General features: G+C 44.2%; 1 protein-coding gene across 2 annotated transcripts in view; it reads right to left on the bottom strand.

Annotated features, from left to right (window-relative positions):
- SLC66A2 (solute carrier family 66 member 2) overlaps window positions 1-23,999 on the bottom strand; it is a 244,054-nt gene that overhangs the window by 85,903 nt on the left and 134,152 nt on the right. For both annotated transcript variants that reach the window (XM_063923296.1, XM_063923297.1), the window contains one exon: window positions 16,425-16,641. In XM_063923296.1, the coding sequence (XP_063779366.1) occupies window positions 16,425-16,641 (217 nt within the window). The remainder of the gene's footprint in view (window positions 1-16,424; window positions 16,642-23,999) is intronic.

Genomic DNA, 23,999 nt, shown 5'->3' with positions numbered 1-23,999 from the left:
CACGGGTTGGGACCCTGACTGTCCCGAGGCTTCAGCTTTTTCTAACTTTTTATGCAAGGAATTAACATTATCATTTAAAACCTTCCACATATCCATCCAATCCGGTGTCGGCGCCGTCGGCGGAGACACCACATTCATTTGCTCCCGCTCTGCTTCCACAAAGCCCTCCTCATCAGACATGTCGACACAAGCGTACCGACACCCACACACACAGGGAATGCACTCTCTGAAGACAGTTCCCCCACAAGGCCCTTTGGAGAGACAGAGAGAGAGTATGCCAGCACACACCACAGCGCTATAAACCCAGGAATAACACAGTAACTTAATGTTAACCCAGTAGCTGCTGTTATATTGCTTTTTGCGCCTAATTATGTACCCCCCTCTCTTTTTACCCTCTTCTACCGTGTATCTGCAGGAGAGCCTGGGGAGCTTCCTCTCAGCGGAGCTGTGGAGAAAAAATGGCGCTGGTGAGTGCTGAGGAAGAAGCCCCGCCCCCTCAGCGGCGGGCTTCTGTCCCGCTTAAATATGCAATTTTTTGGCGGGGGCTCATACATATATACAGTGCCCAGCTGTATATATGCTTAACTTTGCGAAAAGAAGTCCCAAATGCTGCCCAGGGCGTCCCCCCCCACCCCCGCGCCCTGCACCCTTACAGTGACCGGAGTATGTGTAGGTGTGTGGAGCAATGGCGCACTGCTGCAGTGCTGTGCGTTACCTCAGTGAAGAACACGGAGTCTTCTGCCGTCTGTGAAGTCTTCTTTGCTTCTCATACTCACCCGGCTTCTGTCTTCCGGCTCTGCGAGGGGGACGGCGGCGCGGCTCCGGGACCGGACGGCGAGGGTGAGATCCTGCGTACCGGATCCCTCTGGAGCTAATGGTGTCCAGTAGCCTAAGAAGCAGGACCTAGCTTCAGAGAGTAGGGCTGCTTCTCTCCCCTCAGTCCCACGATGCAGGGAGTCTGTTGCCAGCAGAGCTCCCTGAAAATAAAAAACCTAACAAAATACTTTCTCTCAGCAAACTCAGGAGAGCTCACTGAAAAGCACCCAGCTCGTCTGGGCACAGTATCAAACTGAGGTCTGGAGGAGGAGCATAGAGGGAGGAGCCAGTGCACACCAGAACCTAAATTCTTTCTTAAAGTGCCCATGTCTCCTGTGGAGCCCGTCTATCCCCATGGTCCTTACGGAGTCCCCAGCATCCACTAGGACATTAGAGAAAAGGCTGCTGCTTAATATTCAGTAGCACAGCCCTAGAGATATGTTAAGCAGAGAGACAGATTCTATTAGCCACAGGACTGCCATGAGCTATTCAATTACTGGAGCTACCCTATGCAGTAAGCCCCAGACACAGAGTAATTCCATAGCTCTTGGCATGTAACCCACGAGGTACGAGTCACCAATACACGAGTTAGCTGCTGGCTTACAGCGTATGGAAATTGCGAAGAAACTGAATAGCCTCAGGCGTTAAACCAGGAAGCTGCAGCTGCGCTACACCCATGGCTAATCGAATCTTCCCCCAAGCGTAAGTGAATGTCTGATGGCTCGTGAATTTGCTCGTTATTTGTGCTATTCCTATCCAGTCTGTGGTGCAATATTATCATTTGGTACTTAGGTGTTACAGGTATTAGAACATGTAGGGGCAGTATGTGGGTGCGATGGTCGAGGGTATTGAGGTTTGGGGTGTTGTTTGAAAGGGGGGTGGGGGCACAAAAAAAATTGGTGTTCCAGGCGACAAGATTTCTGCTGTCGGCACTGCCCCAGATTCTTCACTTTACCCACGGACTCAGATCAATTTTTTTTTGAGAAGTCATATTTTCATGGCCCTTTGTCATAGATGCATTCTTATCATTTAGATGCATAGGAAACATCCTGAAATGACGGTAGATGTTTCTGTTTTACTTCCGGCTTATTTTTCTTTTCAACATAAATAAAAATCGTCTCAACTAGCACCAGTCTCCCCTACTATATTCTGTCCACTGCAGGCTTTTAAGAGCTCACACAGCGCAGTCTAAAAGTGAGGAAATTCATGCTGTTGAAGGCGACTCGCTTCCAAGCTGACTTCCACTATACTTTACAACTTTACTGCAGAGCCATCTTATAGTCTGCCTGAGAAACAGCATAACACACAGACAGAACAGGTAATGCGCCCCTACTACCATATCATACCAGCTACATGCAGTACAAGCACTAAAAGGAGTGTACAACTTTACTGCAGAGCCATCTTATAGTCTGCCTGAGAAACAGCATAACACACAGACAGAACAGGTAATGCGCCCCTACTACCATATCTTACCAGATACATGCAGTACAAGCACTAAAAGGAGTGTACAACTTTACTGCAGAGCCATCTTCTAGCCTGCCTGAGAAACAGCATAACACACAGACAGAACAGATAATGCACCCCTACTACCATATCATACCAGCTACATGCAGTACAAGCACTAAAAGGAGTGTACAACTTTACTGCAGAGCCATCTTATAGTCTGCCTGAGAAACAGTATAACACACAGACAGAACAGATAATGCGCCCCTACTACCATATCTTACCAGATACATGCAGTACAAGCACTAAAAGGAGTGTACAACTTTACTGCAGAGCCATCTTATAGTCTGCCTGAGAAACAGCATAACACACAGACAGAACAGATAATGCGCCCCTACTACCATATCTTACCAGATACATGCAGTACAAGCACTAAAAGGAGTGTACAACTTTACTGCAGAGCCATCTTATAGCCTGCCTGAGAAACAGTATAACACACAGACAGAACAGATAATGCGCCCCTACTACCATATCTTACCAGATACATGCAGTACAAGCACTAAAAAGGAGTGTACAACTTTACTGCAGAGCCATCTTATAGCCTGCCTGAGAAACAGTATAACACACACACAGAACAGATAATGCGCCCCTACTACCATATCATACCAGCTACATGCAGTACAAGCACTAAAAGGAGTGTACAACTTTACTGCAGAGCCATCTTATAGTCTGCCTGAGAAACAGCATAACACACAGACAGAACAGGTAATGCGCCCCTACTACCATATCATACCAGCTACATGCAGTACAAGCACTAAAAGGAGTGTACAACTTTACTGTAGAGCCATCTTATAGTCTGCCTGAGAAACAGCATAACACACAGACAGAACAGGTAATGCGCCCCTACTACCATATCTTACCAGATACATGCAGTACAAGCACTAAAAGGAGTGTACAACTTTACTGCAGAGCCATCTTATAGTCTGCCTGAGAAACAGCATAACACACAGACAGAACAGATAATGCGCCCCTACTACCATATCTTACCAGATACATGCAGTACAAGCACTAAAAGGAGTGTACAACTTTACTGCAGAGCCATCTTATAGCCTGCCTGAGAAACAGTATAACACACACACAGAACAGATAATGCACCCCTACTACCATATCTTACCAGATACATGCAGTACAAGCACTAAAAGGAGTGTACAACTTTACTGCAGAGCCATCTTATAGTCTGCCTGAGAAACAGCATAACACACAGACAGAACAGGTAATGCGCCCCTACTACCATATCATACCAGCTACATGCAGTACAAGCACTAAAAGGAGTGTACAACTTTACTGCAGAGCCATCTTATAGTCTGCCTGAGAAACAGCATAACACACAGACAGAACAGGTAATGCGCCCCTACTACCATATCATACCAGCTACATGCAGTACAAGCACTAAAAGGAGTGTACAACTTTACTGCAGAGCCATCTTATAGTCTGCCTGAGAAACAGTATAACACACAGACAGAACAGATAATGCGCCCCTACTACCATATCTTACCAGCTACATGCAGTACAAGCACTAAAAGGAGTGTACAGCTTTACTGCAGAGCCATCTTATAGTCTGCCTGAGAAACAGCATAACACACAGACAGAACAGATAATGCGCCCCTACTACCATATCATACCAGCTACATGCAGTACAAGCACTAAAAGGAGTGTACAACTTTACTGCAGAGCCATCTTATAGTCTGCCTGAGAAACAGCATAACACACAGACAGAACAGATAATGTGCCCCTACTACCATATCTTACCAGCTACATGCAGTACAAGCACTAAAAGGAGTGTACAACTTTACTGCAGAGCCATCTTATAGTCTGCCTGAGAAACAGCATAACACACAGACAGAACAGGTAATGCGCCCCTACTACCATATCATACCAGCTACATGCAGTACAAGCACTAAAAGGAGTGTACAACTTTACTGCAGAGTAGAGATGAGCGGGTTCGGTTTCTCTGAATCCGAACCCGCCAGAACTTCATGTTTTTTTTCACGGGTCCGAGCGACTCGGATCTTCCCGCCTTGCTCGGTTAACCCGAGCGCGCCCGAACGTCATCATGACGCTGTCGGATTCTCGCGAGGCTCGGATTCTATCACGAGACTCGGATTCTATATAAGGAGCCGCGCGTCGCCGCCATTTTCACACGTGCATTGAGATTGATAGGGAGAGGACGTGGCTGGCGTCCTCTCCATTTAGATTATAAGAGACTGAGAGAGATTTACTGGAGCTGACTAGGAGGAGTACTGTTACTGTAGAAGTGTAGAGACTGAGTGGAGAGAGTTTACTAGTGAGGACAGTGCAGTTTACTTTATAATCCGTTCTCTGCCTGAAAAAAGCGATACACAGCACACAGTGACTCAGTCACATACCATATCTGTGTGCACTGCTCAGGCTCAGGCCAGTGTGCTGCATCATCTATTATCTATATATAATATTATATATATCTGTCTGACTGCTCAGCTCACACAGCTTATAATTGTGGGGGAGACTGGGGAGCACTACTGCAGTGCCAGTTATAGGTTATAGCAGGAGCCAGGAGTACATAATATATTATATAGTGAGTGACCACCAGACAGTGGACACACAGTGCAGTTTATTTAATATATCCGTTCTCTGCCTGAAAAAAGCGATACACACAGTGACTCAGTCAGTCACATACCATATCTGTGTGCACTGCTCAGGCTCAGGCCAGTGTGCTGCATCATCTATTATCTATATATAATATTATATATATCTGTCTGACTGCTCAGCTCACACAGCTTATAATTGTGGGGGAGACTGGGGAGCACTACTACTGCAGTGCCAGTTATAGGTTATAGCAGGAGCCAGGAGTACATATTATATTAAAATTAAACAGTGCACACTTTTGCTGCAGGAGTGCCACTGCCAGTGTGACTGACCAGTGACCTGACCACACTGACCACCAGTATAGTTAGTAGTATACTTATATTGTGATTGCCTGAAAAAGTTAAACACTCGTCGTGTGACTTCACTTGTGTGTTTTTTTTTTTTTATTCTATAAAAATAAAACTCATTCTGCTGACAGACAGTGTCCAGCAGGTCCGTCATTATATAATATATACCTGTCCGGCTGCAGTAGTGATATATATATATATTTTTTATATCATTTATCATCCAGTCGCAGCAGACACAGTACGGTAGTTCACGGCTGTGGCTACCTCTGTGTCTCTGCACTCGGCAGGCAGTCCGTCCATAATTGTATACCACCTAACCGTGGATTTTTTTCAGTCTTCTTTATACATACATAGTTACATAGACATCTTCTCTTTATCAACCAGTCTATATTAGCTGCAGACACAGTACAGTACGGTAGTTCACGGCTGTGGCTACCTCTGTGTCTGCAGTCGGCAGGCAGTCCATAATTGTATACTAGTATCCATCTCCATTGTTTACCTGAGGTGCCTTTTAGTTGTGCCTATTAAAATATGGAGAACAAAAATGTTGAGGTTCCAAAATTAGGGAAAGATCAAGATCCACTTCCACCTCGTGCTGAAGCTGCTGCCACTAGTCATGGCCGAGACGATGAAATGCCAGCAACGTCGTCTGCCAAGGCCGATGCCCAATGTCATAGTACAGAGCATGTCAAATCCAAAACACCAAATATCAGAAAAAAAAGGACTCCAAAACCTAAAATAAAATTGTCGGAGGAGAAGCGTAAACTTGCCAATATGCCATTTACCACACGGAGTGGCAAGGAACGGCTGAGGCCCTGGCCTATGTTCATGGCTAGTGGTTCAGCTTCACATGAGGATGGAAGCACTCAGCCTCTCGCTAGAAAAATGAAAAGACTCAAGCTGGCAAAAGCAGCACAGCAAAGAACTGTGCATTCTTCGAAATCCCAAATCCACAAGGAGAGTCCAATTGTGTCGGTTGCGATGCCTGACCTTCCCAACACTGGACGTGAAGAGCATGCGCCTTCCACCATTTGCACGCCCCCTGCAAGTGCTGGAAGGAGCACCCGCAGTCCAGTTCCTGATAGTCAGATTGAAGATGTCAGTGTTGAAGTACACCAGGATGAGGAGGATATGGGTGTTGCTGGCGCTGGGGAGGAAATTGACCAGGAGGATTCTGATGGTGAGGTGGTTTGTTTAAGTCAGGCACCCGGGGAGACACCTGTTGTCCGTGGGAGGAATATGGCCGTTGACATGCCAGGTGAAAATACCAAAAAAAATCAGCTCTTCGGTGTGGAGGTATTTCACCAGAAATGCGGACAACAGGTGTCAAGCCGTGTGTTCCCTTTGTCAAGCTGTAATAAGTAGGGGTAAGGACGTTAACCACCTCGGAACATCCTCCCTTATACGTCACCTGCAGCGCATTCATAATAAGTCAGTGACAAGTTCAAAAACTTTGGGTGACAGCGGAAGCAGTCCACTGACCAGTAAATCCCTTCCTCTTGTAACCAAGCTCACGCAAACCACCCCACCAACTCCCTCAGTGTCAATTTCCTCCTTCCCCAGGAATGCCAATAGTCCTGCAGGCCATGTCACTGGCAATTCTGACGAGTCCTCTCCTGCCTGGGATTCCTCCGATGCATCCTTGCGTGTAACGCCTACTGCTGCTGGCGCTGCTGTTGTTGCCGCTAGGAGTCGATGGTCATCCCAGAGGGGAAGTCGTAAGCCCACTTGTACTACTTCCAGTAAGCAATTGACTGTTCAACAGTCCTTTGCGAGGAAGATGAAATATCACAGCAGTCATCCTACTGCAAAGCGGATAACTGAGGCCTTGGCATCCTGGGTGGTGAGAAACGTGGTTCCGGTATCCATCATTACTGCAGAGCCAACTAGAGACTTGTTGGAGGTACTGTGTCCCCGGTACCAAATACCATCTAGGTTCCATTTCTCTAGGCAGGCGATACCGAAAATGTACACAGACCTCAGAAAAAGAGTCACCAGTGTCCTAAAAAATGCAGCTGTACCCAATGTCCACTTAACCACGGACATGTGGACAAGTGGAGCAGGGCAGGGTCAGGACTATATGACTGTGACAGCCCACTGGGTAGATGTATGGACTCCCGCCGCAAGAACAGCAGCGGCGGCACCAGTAGCAGCATCTCGCAAACGCCAACTCTTTCCTAGGCAGGCTACGCTTTGTATCACCGGTTTCCAGAATACGCACACAGCTGAAAACCTCTTACGGCAACTGAGGAAGATCATCGCGGAATGGCTTACCCCAATTGGACTCTCCTGTGGATTTGTGGCATCGGACAACGCCAGCAATATTGTGTGTGCATTAAATATGGGCAAATTCCAGCACGTCCCATGTTTTGCACATACCTTGAATTTGGTGGTGCAGAATTTTTTAAAAAACGACAGGGGCGTGCAAGAGATGCTGTCGGTGGCCAGAAAAATTGCGGGACACTTTCGGCGTACAGGCACCACGTACAGAAGACTGGAGCACCACCAAAAACTACTGAACCTGCCCTGCCATCATCTGAAGCAAGAAGTGGTAACGAGGTGGAATTCAACCCTCTATATGCTTCAGAGGTTGGAGGAGCAGCAAAAGGCCATTCAAGCCTATACAATTGAGCACGATATAGGAGGTGGAATGCACCTGTCTCAAGTGCAGTGGAGAATGATTTCAACGTTGTGCAAGGTTCTGATGCCCTTTGAACTTGCCACACGTGAAGTCAGTTCAGACACTGCCAGCCTGAGTCAGGTCATTCCCCTCATCAGGCTTTTGCAGAAGAAGCTGGAGGCATTGAAGAAGGAGCTAAAAGGGAGCGATTCCGCTAGGCATGTGGGACTTGTGGATGCAGCCCTTAATTCGCTTAACAAGGATTCACGGGTGGTCAATCTGTTGAAATCAGAGCACTACATTTTGGCCACCGTGCTCGATCCTAGATTTAAAGCCTACCTTGGATCTCTCTTTCCGGCAGACACAAGTCTGCTGGGGTGCAAAGACCTGCTGGTGACAAAATTGTCAAGTCAAGCGGAACGCGACCTGTCAACATCTCCTCCTTCACATTCTCCCGCAACTGGGGGTGCGAGGAAAAGGCTCAGAATTCCGAGCCCACCCGCTGGCGGTGATGCAGGGCAGTCTGGAGCGACTGCTGATGCTGACATCTGGTCCGGACTGAAGGACCTGACAACGATTACGGACATATCGTCTACTGTCACTGCATATGATTCTCTCAACATTGATAGAATGGTGGAGGATTATATGAGTGACCGCATCCAAGTAGGCACGTCACACAGTCCGTACTTATACTGGCAGGAAAAAGAGGCAATTTGGAGGCCCTTGCACAAACTGGCTTTATTCTACCTAAGTTGCCCTCCCACAAGTGTGTACTCCGAAAGAGTGTTTAGTGCCGCCGCTCACCTTGTCAGCAATCGGCGTACGAGGTTACATCCAGAAAATGTGGAGAAGATGATGTTCATTAAAATGAATTATAATCAATTCCTCCGCGGAGACATTGACCAGCAGCAATTGCCTCCACAAAGTACACAGGGAGCTGAGATGGTGGATTCCAGTGGGGACGAATTGATAATCTGTGAGGAGGGGGATGTACACGGTGATATATCGGAGGGTGAAGATGAGGTGGACATCTTGCCTCTGTAGAGCCAGTTTGTGCAAGGAGAGATTAATTGCTTCTTTTTTGGGGGGGGTCCAAACCAACCCGTCATATCAGTCACAGTCGTGTGGCAGACCCTGTCACTGAAATGATGGGTTGGTTAAAGTGTGCATGTCCTGTTTTGTTTATACAACATAAGGGTGGGTGGGAGGGCCCAAGGACAATTCCATCTTGCACCTCTTTTTTCTTTTCTTTTTCTTTGCATCATGTGCTGATTGGGGAGGGTTTTTTGGAAGGGACATCCTGCGTGACACTGCAGTGCCACTCCTAGATGGGCCCGGTGTTTGTGTCGGCCACTAGGGTCGCTAATCTTACTCACACAGTCAGCTACCTCATTGCGCCTCTTTTTTTCTTTGCGTCATGTGCTGTTTGGGGAGGGTTTTTTGGAAGGGACATCCTGCGTGACACTGCAGTGCCACTCCTAGATGGGCCCGGTGTTTGTGTCGGCCACTAGGGTCGCTTATCTTACTCACACAGCGACCTCGGTGCAAATTTTAGGACTAAAAATAATATTGTGAGGTGTGAGGTATTCAGAATAGACTGAAAATGAGTGTAAATTGTGGTTTTTGAGGTTAATAATACTTTGGGATCAAAATGACCCCCAAATTCTATGATTTAAGCTGTTTTTTAGTGTTTTTTGAAAAAAACACCCGAATCCAAAACACACCCGAATCCGACAAAAAAAATCCGGTGAGGTTTTGCCAAAACGCGTTCGAACCCAAAACACGGCCGCGGAACCGAACCCAAAATCAAAACACAAAACCCGAAAAATTTCAGGCGCTCATCTCTACTGCAGAGCCATCTTATAGTCTGCCTGAGAAACAGCATAACACACAGACAGAACAGGTAATGCGCCCCTACTACCATATCATACCAGCTACATGCAGTACAAGCACTAAAAGGAGTGTACAACTTTACTGCAGAGCCATCTTATAGTCTGCCTGAGAAACAGTATAACACACAGACAGAACAGATAATGCGCCCCTACTACCATATCTTACCAGCTACATGCAGTACAAGCACTAAAAGGTGTACAGCTTTACTGCAGAGCCATCTTATAGTCTGCCTGAGAAACAGCATAACACACAGACAGAACAGATAATGCGCCCCTACTACCATATCATACCAGCTACATACAGTACAAGCACTAAAAGGAGTGTACAACTTTACTGCAGAGCCATCTTCTAGCCTGCCTGAGAAACAGCATAACACACAGACAGAACAGATAATGCGCCCCTACTACCATATCTTACCAGCTACATGCAGTACAAGCACTAAAAGGAGTGTACAACTTTACTGCAGAGCCATCTTATAGTCTGCCTGAGAAACAGCATAACACACAGACAGAACAGATAATGCGCCCCTACTACCATATCATACCAGCTACATGCAGTACAAGCACTAAAAGGAGTGTACAACTTTACTGCAGAGCCATCTTATAGCCTGCCTGAGAAACAGTATAACACACAGACAGAACAGATAATGCGCCCCTACTACCATATCTTACCAGCTACATGCAGTACAAGCACTAAAAGGAGTGTACAACTTTACTGCAGAGCCATCTTATAGTCTGCCTGAGAAACAGTATAACACACAGACAGAACAGATAATGCGCCCCTACTACCATATCATACCAGCTACATGCAGTACAAGCACTAAAAGGAGTGTACAACTTTACTGATGTATATTTTTTACATTTAAAACATGTATAACAGGATATTTACATTGACAGCAGCAGTGCCACTCCAAAACTAATGATACCAGGATTTTTATAATTAAATTCTATTTGTGCAGCCCTAGAAACGTCATCAATTCTTTAATTTTGGTAAACATCTAATTGCCATTAGTTCCCAGTGAATTGATAAGCTGTACCATTATGAATATCCATTTAGAAAACAAAGTGTTTGGCTCTATTGTGCAAGTACGATCAAGACTTTCAATTAACTTGACTGACCCATTTTCTCAATTATATACCACAGTGTTAGAAAGGCAGATTAATATACAGTATTTTACCAGTATCTGTGTAGGGTAACAAGCATTATAGAAAAAGAAAAGAAAAATATATTGAAGGGAGTTCTTTCTATCTAAGAGGTCAGTGGCCGTGACAAACTTGTTCAAGGTGAAATGCAAGAGCTATTATATATTTGAATAAAGGAAAGCGAATCTCCATTAATCACAATCCCTGTTTTATGGACACTGGCTAAGTAATGTTTTCAGACAAAGCACAGGTGACTTAAAAGAAGGAAGGTGACATTAAGGATTAATGTCCCCCCTAGAATGGTTAGGAAAAGCACCAGGAAAAGGAAGCCAGTGTGGTTCACAAAAGAAGTATCAACTAGTGCGAAAGCAAAAAAGATGGCTTTTAGGAAATACAAACAGACTCAAAATAATAACGACAAAGAGGTGTATCTGGACAGACGGAAGGATGCTAAGAAAGTGATCAGACGTGCAAAGGCAGAAGCTGAGGAGAAAATGGCCCAGTCAGTAGATAAAGGGGGCAAAACTTTTTTTAAGTATATAAGTGAAAGGAGAAAATCAAATGGAGGAATAATAAGACTTAAGACAGAGAGTGGGCATTTGGTGTAGGGAGACAAGGCAATAGCAGATCACCTAAATAATTATTTTTGCTCAGTATTTACTACAGAAGAAGGGATGGGGCCACAGTTAAGTTGCAAGGACATTCATAAAAATAAGGTAGATGAAAATACATTTACAGAGGAGAAGGTCCTAAAAGAACTTTCAAAACTAAAAGTGGAAAAATCAATGGGACCAGATGGGATACACCCAAGGATACTCAAAGAGCTAAAAGATGTGCTGGTTACACCTTTAACAGAATTATTTAACCAGTCACTAAATACAGGTGCTATTCTAGAGGACTGGAAAAGAGCAAATGTAGTTCCACTGCACAAAAGTGGAAGCAAGGAAGAAGCAAGTAACTACAGACCAGTAAGCCTTACATCAGTAGTAGGGAAAGTAATGGAAAAACTATTAAAAGAAAGAGTAGTGGAATATCTTAAATCAAACAACTTACAGGATCCAAAACAGCATGGATTTACTGGTGGGAGATCATGCCAAACAAATCTTATTTACTTTTTTGACTCTGTGATGAAAATAATAGATCAAGGGGGAGCTGTAGATGTAGCATATCTAGACTTTAGTAAGGCATTTGACACTGTCCCACATCGCAGACTGCTAAATAAACTTGAAAGCCTGGGGGTGGATTATAAATCAGTTAAATGGATAAGAACCTGGTTGCAGGATAGGAAACAGACAGTCGTAGTTAATGGAGTGCAATCTATGGAGGGAAATGTTACCAGTGGAGTACCCCAGGGATCTGTACTTGGTCCAGTTCTCTTTAATATCTTTGTTGGTGACATTGCAGATGGTATTGAAGGGAAGATATGCCTTTTTGCAGATGATACAAAGATACGCAACAGGGTAGACACACCGGGAGGGGTCAAACAAATGATTAATGACCTAGGTAGGCTTGAGAAATGGTCAAGAACGTGGCAACTACAGTTTAATGCTAAAAAATGCAAAATCATGCACTTGGGTCTCAAAAACCCAAAGGCTAAGTATAGTATCAAGGGTACTATAATGGAAACTACTGAGGAGGAAAGAGATTTAGGAGTCACTATTTCAAGTGACTTGAAGGCAGGAAAGCAATGCAACAAAGCAATGAGAAAGGCAAGTCAGATGCTTGGTTGCATAGGGAGAGGAATCAGTAGCAGGAAAAAAGAAGTGATAATGCCACTGTATAGGTCATTGGTACGGCCCCATCTGGAATACTGTGTACAGTTCTGGAGACCCTATCTCCAGAAGGATATAAATACATTAGAGAGTGTACAAAGAAGGGTAACTAAAATGGTGCATGGCCTACATCACAAAACTTACCCGGAAAGGCTAAAAGATCTTAACATGTATAGTTTGGAGGAGAGAAGGGAAAGGGGGGACATGATAGAAACTTTCAAATATATCAAGGGTCTTAAAGTTCAGGAGGGAAACATTCTTCAAAGGAAAAGAAGTATTAGAACTCGAGGGCATACATTGAGACTGGAGGGGGGGAGGTTCAGGGGAAATTTAAGGAAAAATTACTTCACAGAAAGGGTAGTGGATAAGTGGAATAGCCTCCCATCAGATGTGGTAGAGGCTAAGACTGTAGGGCAATTTAAACATGCTTGGGACAGGCATATGAATATCCTTACAAAGAAGTAAGGTTAAAAAAGGGTTGAGATTGCCTAAAGGATAAAATAAAAAAGGGGCAGACTAGATGGGCCAAGTGGTTCTTATCTGCCGTCAAATTCTATGTTTCTATGTAGATGCTATAGTGTTCTTAGTGTGCCCTATTTCATATTGCTGAAATCTGTGCTGTAATTAAAAGAAGATTACAAACTGATTTGGAATTTCCAACTATGTAAATATATTTAATCCCCTTTGGATGCAGATCCAAATTCCTATCATAGACATAACTAGGGTGACATTTGGAGACAATCCAGTAATGATTTTATCAATGGGTAATTGCATGTTTGCTATCCTATTTAATACTCAGATTTAATTCACAAATACTGTAGTTTAACTTGAAACATAAATCAGAAAATGCCAAACATTCACCAATCATCAATTAAATTGATTACAAAGTGGGTTTTTTTTTTCCTCCACTGGCTGATATATTGGCGGGGAAGGCTTTTCTGTTGGCCAACTTTACTACAAAGGTCTAGGGGCTCCGTTACACAATAGTCTTATATTTCAATAAAATCAGTAGCTATGACTCCATGTAATGTCACTTAATGAATGCAAAACTGGCCATTAGGTCAGAACACCTGTGATCACGTTGTCGTATGGCCCCGGCCACCTGCTTGATGCCTTATGCCAATGAGAGTATGTACCAGTCTATGTTGATTATCTGTGTGCCAGCATGTGAAAGGCTGACCCACCCACTGTTTTTCCATTCAGAGTTGTTATCATTAGTGTCGGGACCTGAACCTACTCCATGCAGGGTGCAAAAGATCCATCTGTCCGCACGCTACGAACGAGAAGTCCACTTACACTCTCATGGCACGGATCAGTTCAGAGCAATCACACAGTTGTCACCCAGTTACCATCGAGAAACGAACATTTCACAGAAAGATCGCTCTGAAAGCACTTGCATCTCTGTCCATCTGCATATGCTTGTAAGCTTGGGGGCAGGGCCCTACTACCACTATGTCTGTCTGTTTTTGCGCAGTTTATTCTATTACTGTTGTTCTAATTGTCAAGCGCAAAAGAATATGCTGCGCTATATAGCAAACTTAATAAATAATAAATAAATATGCATGGGGCGGAGAGTGCACAATTGGCAAATACTTTCTGTGATGCATGAATTGCTGATATCTGTGAGATGTGTCTGAGTCAGACTCGTAATCAAGCCCAAGTTTTATTCACAAAACTCAAGAACCTTTCCTGTATGCTCAGAATGACAACTGTGGCAGTTTTTGAGGTCTGCAGAATAGAGCAATAGGAGTCAGAGTGTGTATATCACTTAATGAAGATTTCTGTTATCTATGCCAAGGCTTCACCTATAATAGGAAATCAATTAGCTATCCAAGATAGCAACAAGGCAGTCAGCTTTAACATGCGTTAACCCTTGGCCATGTCTACAGGCTTCAAAAGCAAGAATTGGGCATGCTTGTATATAAATGTCTGTTTGGATTCCTAATCAGTATCATCTCCATCATAATCAGTTCTACACTGAGTGATTGTGTATATATGAAACATGGTTCTTTTGATCATCAGCAACCTTCAGGAAATAAAATAAATAATTGTGTTTTGCTTCTAGGTTTTTTGATGCCATAATTTTTAGGTAACCGGTTCTCTGTCATCAAACACCTTCTCCCCAATTACAAAGAAAGAAACAGAACGAAAAACAAAGTGTTGTTTTCCATTAGGACTGCATATTTCAAACTAAACTTCTCTATACAAGAAATTGTAATATTCCCCAGGCTCATAATAGGTTTCCACCACTGACATTTTTATACATTCTTTACAGTTGCTGAAGCATTTTCATTTTAATTTGTCTAAAATACAGGAATAGTCAGTGTTCTTATTATGCTTATTGCAGCTTTTGTTCTAAACTTGTAGAGAACAGGGAAACAAAAACCAAAGCCACAATATAAAGAGAGGACAATGTAGCAGTCATGAGTCATAGCAACAAAATAAAAACTCAACACAATGAAAGATAAAATAGGAAGAGAATTAAATTGCATAACACAATGTCCCTGAAAGCATAAAAAACACATTTTCAAAGGTGTCTTCCATCTTTCAGTGTGCAGTTTACATAACCCTTTGTTTCCACTAACTAGTTCATTATCAACCTTGCTGCTTTCAATGCAGCAAAATCCCAGACTTCGTATTAGTTGGGACATCTGCTGGAAGGCTTCAGTCAAAATTTATGAATGCCAAAGCATACAACGTACAAGCAGAAAATCCCAGCCAACTTCTGATTTAATTACATGACACTAGGCTCGACAGGAGCCAGCTGTCATTTCTACCCATGTGTTGGCTCTGATCCCTACATATTATAAAATGAAGTACCCAGTAGGTGTCTGACTGTATGTTCGGGCTAATCTCGAAAAATGTATTTTGATGCGGTTTGCACAATTCTATAAAGCATTTGTCGAGGAAGGTTTAGGTGTATGAAACATTAATCTATGACAAAAGGGAGCTGAGCAGTGACTATTTTAGTGAAGCAAGTAAAAAAAAAAAAAGATCCGTTCAAGTACTGTCTTGGCTTACACTACCTAAACCGTTCAAGATATATCACAATGGACTTTATTTTAGAATATGCAGAATTGACACGCATTGTCCGGTATCTCTAGAAACATTGATGTAAGCACTAGTTTACTGCTGTAAATTGCTCCTGTGCAAAGGTGGGGGAGGTCACCAGTACATCATAAGAAAAGACTTTCACAGTAGTACCTATGGTTGCCAAGATGGGTACATGTTGAAATAAAATGGACAATTTCTACCTATGGTAATCTAAGCTTCACAGAAGAAGACTATATAGGCAGGTATCCAATTACCCACAGTTATTGACAGCGGGTAATTAGTGCACCGGTGCTATCCAATTATCCTTGATAAGCTGGCACGGGGTGCGGCTTATAGGGGATTTTGCTTCACCTGCTTTCGGCAGCCAAAACCAAATCCACGGAAACAGACCCGTTTTCATGCAAAAACGGGGCTGTTTCTCACGAAAGCGGACTGGCTTCACTGCACGTGTGTTTTCGGGACGAAAAGTTTTTTTGTTTTTTTTTTAAAGGCGATCTAATTGGATAGCCTGTAAAAATATATTGATGGTATATATATTTACCATATAACACTGGTAAAAAGTGTGAAAAAAGGAAGTTTTTAACACACGTTGTTTTATCTCATCTAATTGGATTCCCCCCTATAAAAGGTTGCCCTGAGTGTCCATATATAAAGCAACAGTGAAGGAAGACATTAATATAGATTTAATATATTTTTTGCTAAAATTCCTCACCTCATTCCCTCTGTTGAGTTGTTCTGATGATTTCTATAAAGCTGGGGAACACCAAGCATAGCCTCTGTGAATACTGCAAGAAAGCCCAATGTCTCTACATAGAGCACAGAGTCCAGGGACAGATAGGTGATGTAACCAACCACACCAGTGAACGCCAGCACACACTGCACGTAGTCTATGAATCTGCTCCAGTGCCAGAAGAAGTTCATATCAAAATCTGGAAAAAAAACACGAAATGATTAGTCTCCAAAAAACGTCTAAAACAAACATGTATAGTCAGGCATGTACAGTATATACAACAGTTTGACATGCTGATGAACAACAGTTACCCATATTTTTAATTTTAATAATACATACTCAATTTACTAAATGCTTTTCATGAATGAAAATAATAATCTTTGTACTTTAGTTAGTGAGCCTTAATATGGGAGATCTAATTCCCTGTCAAAAACAAGAAAATTGAGAAAACCACTAATATATCTGTTTAGACAATAAAAATAAATAAATAGGATTTTAATTATCTACCGGTAAATCTTTTTCTCGTAGACCGTAGAGGAAACTGGGATCCACATTAGTACCATGGGGTATAGACGGGTCCACTAGGAGCCTTGGGCACTTTAAGAAATCAAAAGTGTGCGCTGGCTCCTCCCTCTATGCCCCTCCTACCAGACTAAGTCTAGAAACTGTGCCCGAGGAGACAGACATACCTTGAGAGAAGGATATAAAAGAACAGTGGTGAGATTCGAACCAGCACACACAAACAAGAGGAAAGCCATGCTATCCAAACTTGGAACAGCAACAGCTGAACCAACAACAATATCGAACCAAGTAACATTGCAGGAAAACATGAAGCACTGAGCGGGCACCCAGTATCCTCTACGGACTACGAGAAAAGGATTTACTGGTAGGTAATTAAAATCCTAATTTCTCTTACGTCCTAGAGGATACTGGGGTCCATATTAGTACCATGGGGATGTACCAAAGCTCCCAAACCGGGTGGGAGAATGGTAAATCTGCTCTGCAGGAACCTTAGCAAACAGAAGGTCCTCAGAGGCCAAAGTATCGAACTTATAGAACTTAGCAAACGTGTTCGAACCTGACCAAGTAGCTGCTCGGCAGAGCTGTAGAGCAGAGACACCCCGGGCAGCTGCCCAGGAAGAACCCACCGACCTAGTAGAGTGGGCCTGTACAGATTTTGGAACCGGCAAAACTGCCATAGAGTGAGCATGATGGATAGTAAGCCTGATCCAGCGAGCAATAGACTGCTTTGAAGCAGGACACCCAATTTTATTGGGATCATAGAGAACGAACAGCGAGTCCGATTTTATGTGACAAGCTGTCCGCTTCACATAGATCTTCAAAGCCCTCACAACATCCAAGGACTTTGAAGTAGCAGAGGTGTCGGTAACCAACGGAACCACAATAGGTTGGTTGATATGAAACGCAGACACCACCTTAGGAAGAAACTGCTGACAAGTTCTGAGTTCAGCTCTATCTTCATGAAAAATCAAATAGGGGCTTTTGTGAGACAACACCCCTAGCTCCAAAACACGCCTTGCTGAAGCGAAGGCCAACAGTGTGACAGCCTTTCACGTAAGAAACTTGACGTCACCGTCCTGTAAAGACTCAAACCATTCCGATTGCAGGAACTGCAGCACCACGTTGAGATCCCAAGGAGGAGGCACAAAGGGCGGTTGGATGTGCAGAACACCCTTCAAAAATGTTGGAACCTCCGGGAGAGAAACCAATTGTTTCTGGAAGAAAATGGATAAGGCAGAAATCTGGACTTTTAAGAAGCCCAAACTTAGGCCCACATCCACTCCTGACTGCAGAAAAAGGAGAAAATGTACCAGTTGAAATTCCACCGCAGGAAATTTCCTGTTCTCACACCAAGAGAATTTTGTCAAATACAGTGGTAATGTTTAGACGTTACCCCCTTTCTGGCGGCTTGGATCAAGGTTGGAAAAACCTTGTCCGGGATCCCTTTCCAGGCTAGAATTTGCCGCTCAACCTCCATGCCGTCAAACGTAGATGCGGTAAGTCGTGATAGACGAACAGCACCTGTTGTAGAAGATCCTTGCGAAGAGGTACAGGCCACGGGTCCTCTAGGAGCATCTCCAGTAGATCCACGTACCAGGCCCTTCTTGGCCAGTCTGGAGCAATGAGAATATCTTGAAACTTTTCCCTTTTATTCTATTGAGAATTTTTGGGATCAATGGAAGTGGTGGAAACACGTACACCACCTGGTAGTCCCATGAAGTCACCAGAGCGTCCACCGCCACTGCTTGTGGGTCTCTCAACCTGGAACAATACCGCTTCAGCTTCTTGTTGAGATGAGAAGCCATCATGTCGATTTGTGGAATTCCCCACCGACGTGTCAAGTACCCGAACACCTCCGGGTGAAGGCCCCACTCCCCTGGGTGGGGGTCGTGTCTGCTGAGGAAGTCTGCTTCCCAGTTGTCCACTCCCGGAATGAAGACTGCCGACAACGCCACAGCGTGCCGTTCTGCCCGGAGGAGAATCCTTGTTACCTCTGACATTGCTGCTCTGCTCTTCGTTCTGCCCCGGCGGTTTATGTACGTTACCACCGTCACATTGTCCGACTGAACTTGAATGACGTGATCCTGAAGAAGATGTGATGCCAGTAGAAGGGCGTTGTATATGGCCCTTAGTTCCAGAATGTTGATCGGAAGAATGGTTTCCTGACCATTTTCCTTGGAACTGTTCCCCTTGGGTGACTGCTCCCCAACCTCTGAGGCTTACATCTGTGGTTAGCAGAATCCAATTTTGAATCCCGAACCTTCGGCTCTCAGTCAGGTGGGAAGTCTGAAGCCACCACAGAAGAGAAATCCTGGCTTTTGGTGTCAGACGTATCCTCTGATGCATGTAAAGATGCAATCTGGACCATTTGTCCAACAGATCCAGCTGGAAGGGCCTTGCGTGAAACCTTCCGTACTGCAGTGCCTCGTAAGAGGCTACCATCTTCCCCAGGAGGCGAATGCATAGATGCACCGATACCCGGGTCGGTCTTAGAACATCCCGCACCATCGACTGAATTACCAATGCCTTTTCCAATGGAAGGAATACCTTCTGTGCCTCCGTATCCAGTGTCATCCCCAGGAACGGAAGCTTCCGTGTTGGTTCCAGGTGAGATTTTGGCAGGTTCAGAATCCACCCGTGATCCTGGAGTAGTCGTGTTGAGAGGGCAATGTTGTCTAACAACCTCTACCTGGATGGTGCTTTTATCAGCAGATCGTCCACGTACGGTATTATGGGGGTAATTCTGAGTTGATCGCAGCAGCAACTTTGTTAGCAATTGGGCAAAACCATGTACACTGCAGGGGGGGCAGATATAACATGAGCAGAGAGAGTTAGATTTGGGTAGGTTATTTTGTTTCTGTGCAGGGTAAATACTGGCTGCTTTATTTTTACACTGCAATTAAGATTTCAGTTTGAATACACCCCACCCAAATCTAACTCTCTCTGCACATGTTATATCTGTCCCCCCCTGCAGTGCACATGGTTTTGCCCAATTGCTAACAAACTTGCTGCTGCGATCAACTCAGAATTACCCCCTATGTTCACTACTTGCTTGCGGAGGAGAAACATAATCTCTGCCATTACCTTGGTGAACACCCTCGGTGCCGTGGAGAGGCCAAATGGCAGGGCCTGGAACTGCTAGTGACAGCCCTGTAAATGCAAACCTTAGATAAGCCTGATGGGGCAGCCAAATCGGAATATGAAAGTACGCATCCTTAATATCCAGAGACACCAGGAATTACCCCTCCTCCAGACCTGAGATCACTGCTCTCAGAGACTCCATCTTGAATTTGAACACCCGTAAGTAGGGGTTCAGTGACTTGAGGGTTAAAATGGGCCTTACCGAACCGTCCAGTTTCGGTACCACAAACAGGTAACCCTTGTTTTGCAGTTCAAGTGGAACTGGAACAATGACCTGAGTCTGTAGCAGTTTTTGAATTGCTGCCTGTAAAGTCATGCTTGTTTCTGGAGAAGCTGGTAAGCCTGATTTGAAGAATCTGTGAGGTGGGAGTTCCTGAAACTCCAGTCTGTAGCCATGGCCGATAAGATCTTTGACCCATGGATCCAGGCATGATGTTGCCCATATGTGACTGAAATATCATAATCGGGCTCCCACTGTTGTCCACCGTCATGCTGAAGGCTTTGAGGAAGCAGGACCGGAGGTCTGTTCCTGTGAAACTGCAGTTGCAGGTTTTCTGGGTTTACCTCTATTGCCTTTGAAGGCTGTAGAAGAACCTTTGGATTTACTTTAAAATTTCACTGTCCGAAAGGACTGCAGAGTTGGAGCAGAGTAGGTTTTCCTAGCTGGGGGTGCTGCGGAAGGAAGGTATGTAGACTTACCCGCCGTAGCCTTGGATATCCACATATCCAGTTCATCTCCAAAAATCCATGCACAAGCAATAGTGGGTCTCTGGGCCACCCAAGCAGCTGTGTACAGGGATTTGAGAGTGGTCTCAATTTTGCGGTCAGCGGTGTCCTTTAAGGAGGCTGCCCCAGGGACAGGTAAGACTATCTTAAGTGATAACGTAGATACCAATGTGTCAACAATCAGTGGATTTTCCCACTTTTTCCCATCATCCTGAGGAAACGGAAAGGATGTGAATAACCTCTTAGTGATTTGAAACTTCTTGTCCGGATTAACCCAAGTTTCTTCAGAGAATTTAACTCCTTTGAAGCAGGGAAAGTAGCAGAGGATTTCTTTTTACATTAAAATAAGATTCCACATCCACCTCCACCACCTTGTCAGGAATGTGCAAGACTTCTCTAACAGCTTCTATTAGGGCCTGTATTACTTGTGACAGGGCTGCATCCCCTCCACACGAGTCCACTTCACCCTCCTCCGCGTCTGATAAGTCATCATCAGTGTCAGCCTGCAGGATTTGGGCCAGAGTACGCTTTTATGGACAAATGGCAGGAGTCTGAGATGCTGGTATGGGAACTGAATCTCTAGTCATCAGGTCCTCTCCACAGACTGTCTTAAGTATTGCGTCTCTTTCTCATTATGGGATAATTTATTAGAAATAAGTGAGATCATCCCTTTAAGGGAATCCAACCATGCGGGTTCAGACCCACTAGCCTGAGAATGTGTACTATCCTGGGTACACTGTAGTGAATCCCCCGGGGAAGACAAACACTCTGCTGTGCAGGAAATACACTCCCTTGACATGGTAATGTGAAGGGACAGACACACACACACACACACACACACAGTGAAGGTGAAAGCACAGTTAACCCACACAGAGCCCGCAGGGAGACATAGAGAAGATGGAGCCAGCCACACAGCGCCCTTTATGATAAAGCCAAGCTCAGCTGGGTCGCAAACTAAGCTCCTTAATAGGGCTTAGTATTCTAACACCGCTCCCCCCCCCCATCCTTACTATGACCCCCTGGTACCGCTGAGTCTTTGTGAAGGAGCTGCGCTTCCCTGCAAGTCCTGTCCGTGTGAGCTGCAGAGGGAAAATGGCGCTGGTGAGCTGCTGGATCCGCTCATAGTGAAGCCCCATCCCCGTAATGGCGCGCGATCTTCCCGGTTTTATTATACTGGCTGAGGTGTCCGAGAAGCTTAATAGCGGGTTATAACCCCTGTAAGCTGTTTGCCAGTGAAGGGTAATGTTAAAAAGCTCAGCTTGCCACTCACAGCGGAAACACACACACACATACAGCATGTTGTACTGAGCCTGGAGATGCAGCCTGCATGTCAGTGCTGCGCTCCAAACCCTGATGCCGCCATTACAGCCGGCGACCCGCTAACCGGGACGCCGGCCACCTACTCACCACTCTTCTTACTTCTGGCTCTGTTAGGGGTGGCGGCCTGCTACGGGACTGTATGCTCGCCGTGGTGGGGCTTGCGAATAGGACCCTCAGGAGCTCAGTGTCCTGCCAGCGGAGAACGGGATTATTAACCCTATAGGCGGTTGGAAATTCTATTACGCTATAAAAACATTTGCTTTCAATAAACTACTCTCTACACGACTGATAAATGATCATTTCTTCTTGGTTGTTATGCGTTACAGCACTTTTTTTTTTAAATCATATTATTAATACAGGGTAGTTTAATTTAAAAAAATATATATATTTAGGTTACTCTTTTGTAAAACCTTAAACCTATCTTACATCTCTATTCATTCACTTCATATAAAAAACAATCCACTTTCGGCATTATTGGTTGTATAAGCTGTTATTTGCTAACTGAAGTACGCAATATCCTGCAAAATAACAAAGGACGAGGTCAACTCATAATTGCCTGATACACACAAGAAATGATGAGCAATATTTATTTTGATCAAGAAAACCACTACAAATCAATTTGTAAAATGACACCATTTTAATTAATCAAGAAAAAGCTGATGCCAATTTAGCAAATAAGTGTTGACATTTCAGCATATAATGTCATGTCAGTTATATGCCACCTGCTAAGTCAGAAGGTTGTGGAACAGACGATATTACAGTGATTCTATTGACAATCTTCTCATCTGTTCCATAAAACAACACCTACTGAAGAACAATTCTATTTCATATTGGTCTGCCATAATTCAGCACAACTAATGGTGAGCTGAGATTTACCAAACAAGTTTTTTGGTATTGACTGGAATAAGGTCCACAGTGCAAGTACTTATTTTACAGAAAAATGTATTAAATGTAAAACATTTTCATCAAATAAAGGTTAATTACAGTCTGCTTATTTGTTGTAAATGTTATAACAAGTCCCAGCTTCCTTTGTCAGGCAGAAGGACTAACACCATTGGTGCTCAATGCCGCCCCAGACTTATGGATCTTTATTTGCAGCCCTTTGAAGTTGTGAACCAAAATCCACATGGCAAAAGGCATCGTAAGTGCAGCATACACACACATTTACTTGCAGCCCTGTGTAATTTGCATCTGATTGAATCAATCTTTTAGTGCTCAATGCTTAAATAGTCCCAGTTTACAAGAACAACCAATAGGAGGAGAGGTAATTACTAAGCAACCCATTGGTATGAATTAGGGATGTGCGCCAAGCCATTTGGTTCTGATTCGTCGGCCGACCTTGGATTTGGTGTTCTGAAAATAATCGTAAACCATTCTATGGTGACCGTATGAGATGGAGTTACGGTAGAGGTGTCACAAATGCTGGGTAATTCATTTAGACCCGACCAGATGTCAAAATGTTTTGTTGACTTATCTGCATCACCAGTGGGTCTTTTGGAAAAGGTTGGCTGCTGCAGAAGAAACTGAAGGAGACTTTGTAGTGCCACGTGTAACTTGAGCTGCCAACTTGCTCACCAGGAGTTCTTTGTATCTTTTAAGTTCTGGATCAGTTGGAAAGAAAGACACAGCATACGACTTAAACCTAGGATCAAATACGGTTGCCAAAATGTAGTGATAGGATTTCAAGATATTGGCAACCCCTGGATCCTGGCGAAGCAAATCAAGGACTTGATTTACAAGTCTGGCATTCTTGGCGAATTCGCTTTGCTAAATCTCATCCTTCAATTTCTGCAGCTGATTTTCCAAAAGCCTAATTAGGATAATCACCAGGCTCAAGCTATCAATGTC

This window comes from Pseudophryne corroboree, chromosome 5 (genome assembly GCF_028390025.1).
Source record: "Pseudophryne corroboree isolate aPseCor3 chromosome 5, aPseCor3.hap2, whole genome shotgun sequence".
Taxonomy (NCBI): domain Eukaryota; kingdom Metazoa; phylum Chordata; class Amphibia; order Anura; family Myobatrachidae; genus Pseudophryne; species Pseudophryne corroboree.
This window is presented reverse-complemented; position numbering and strand designations above follow the sequence as displayed.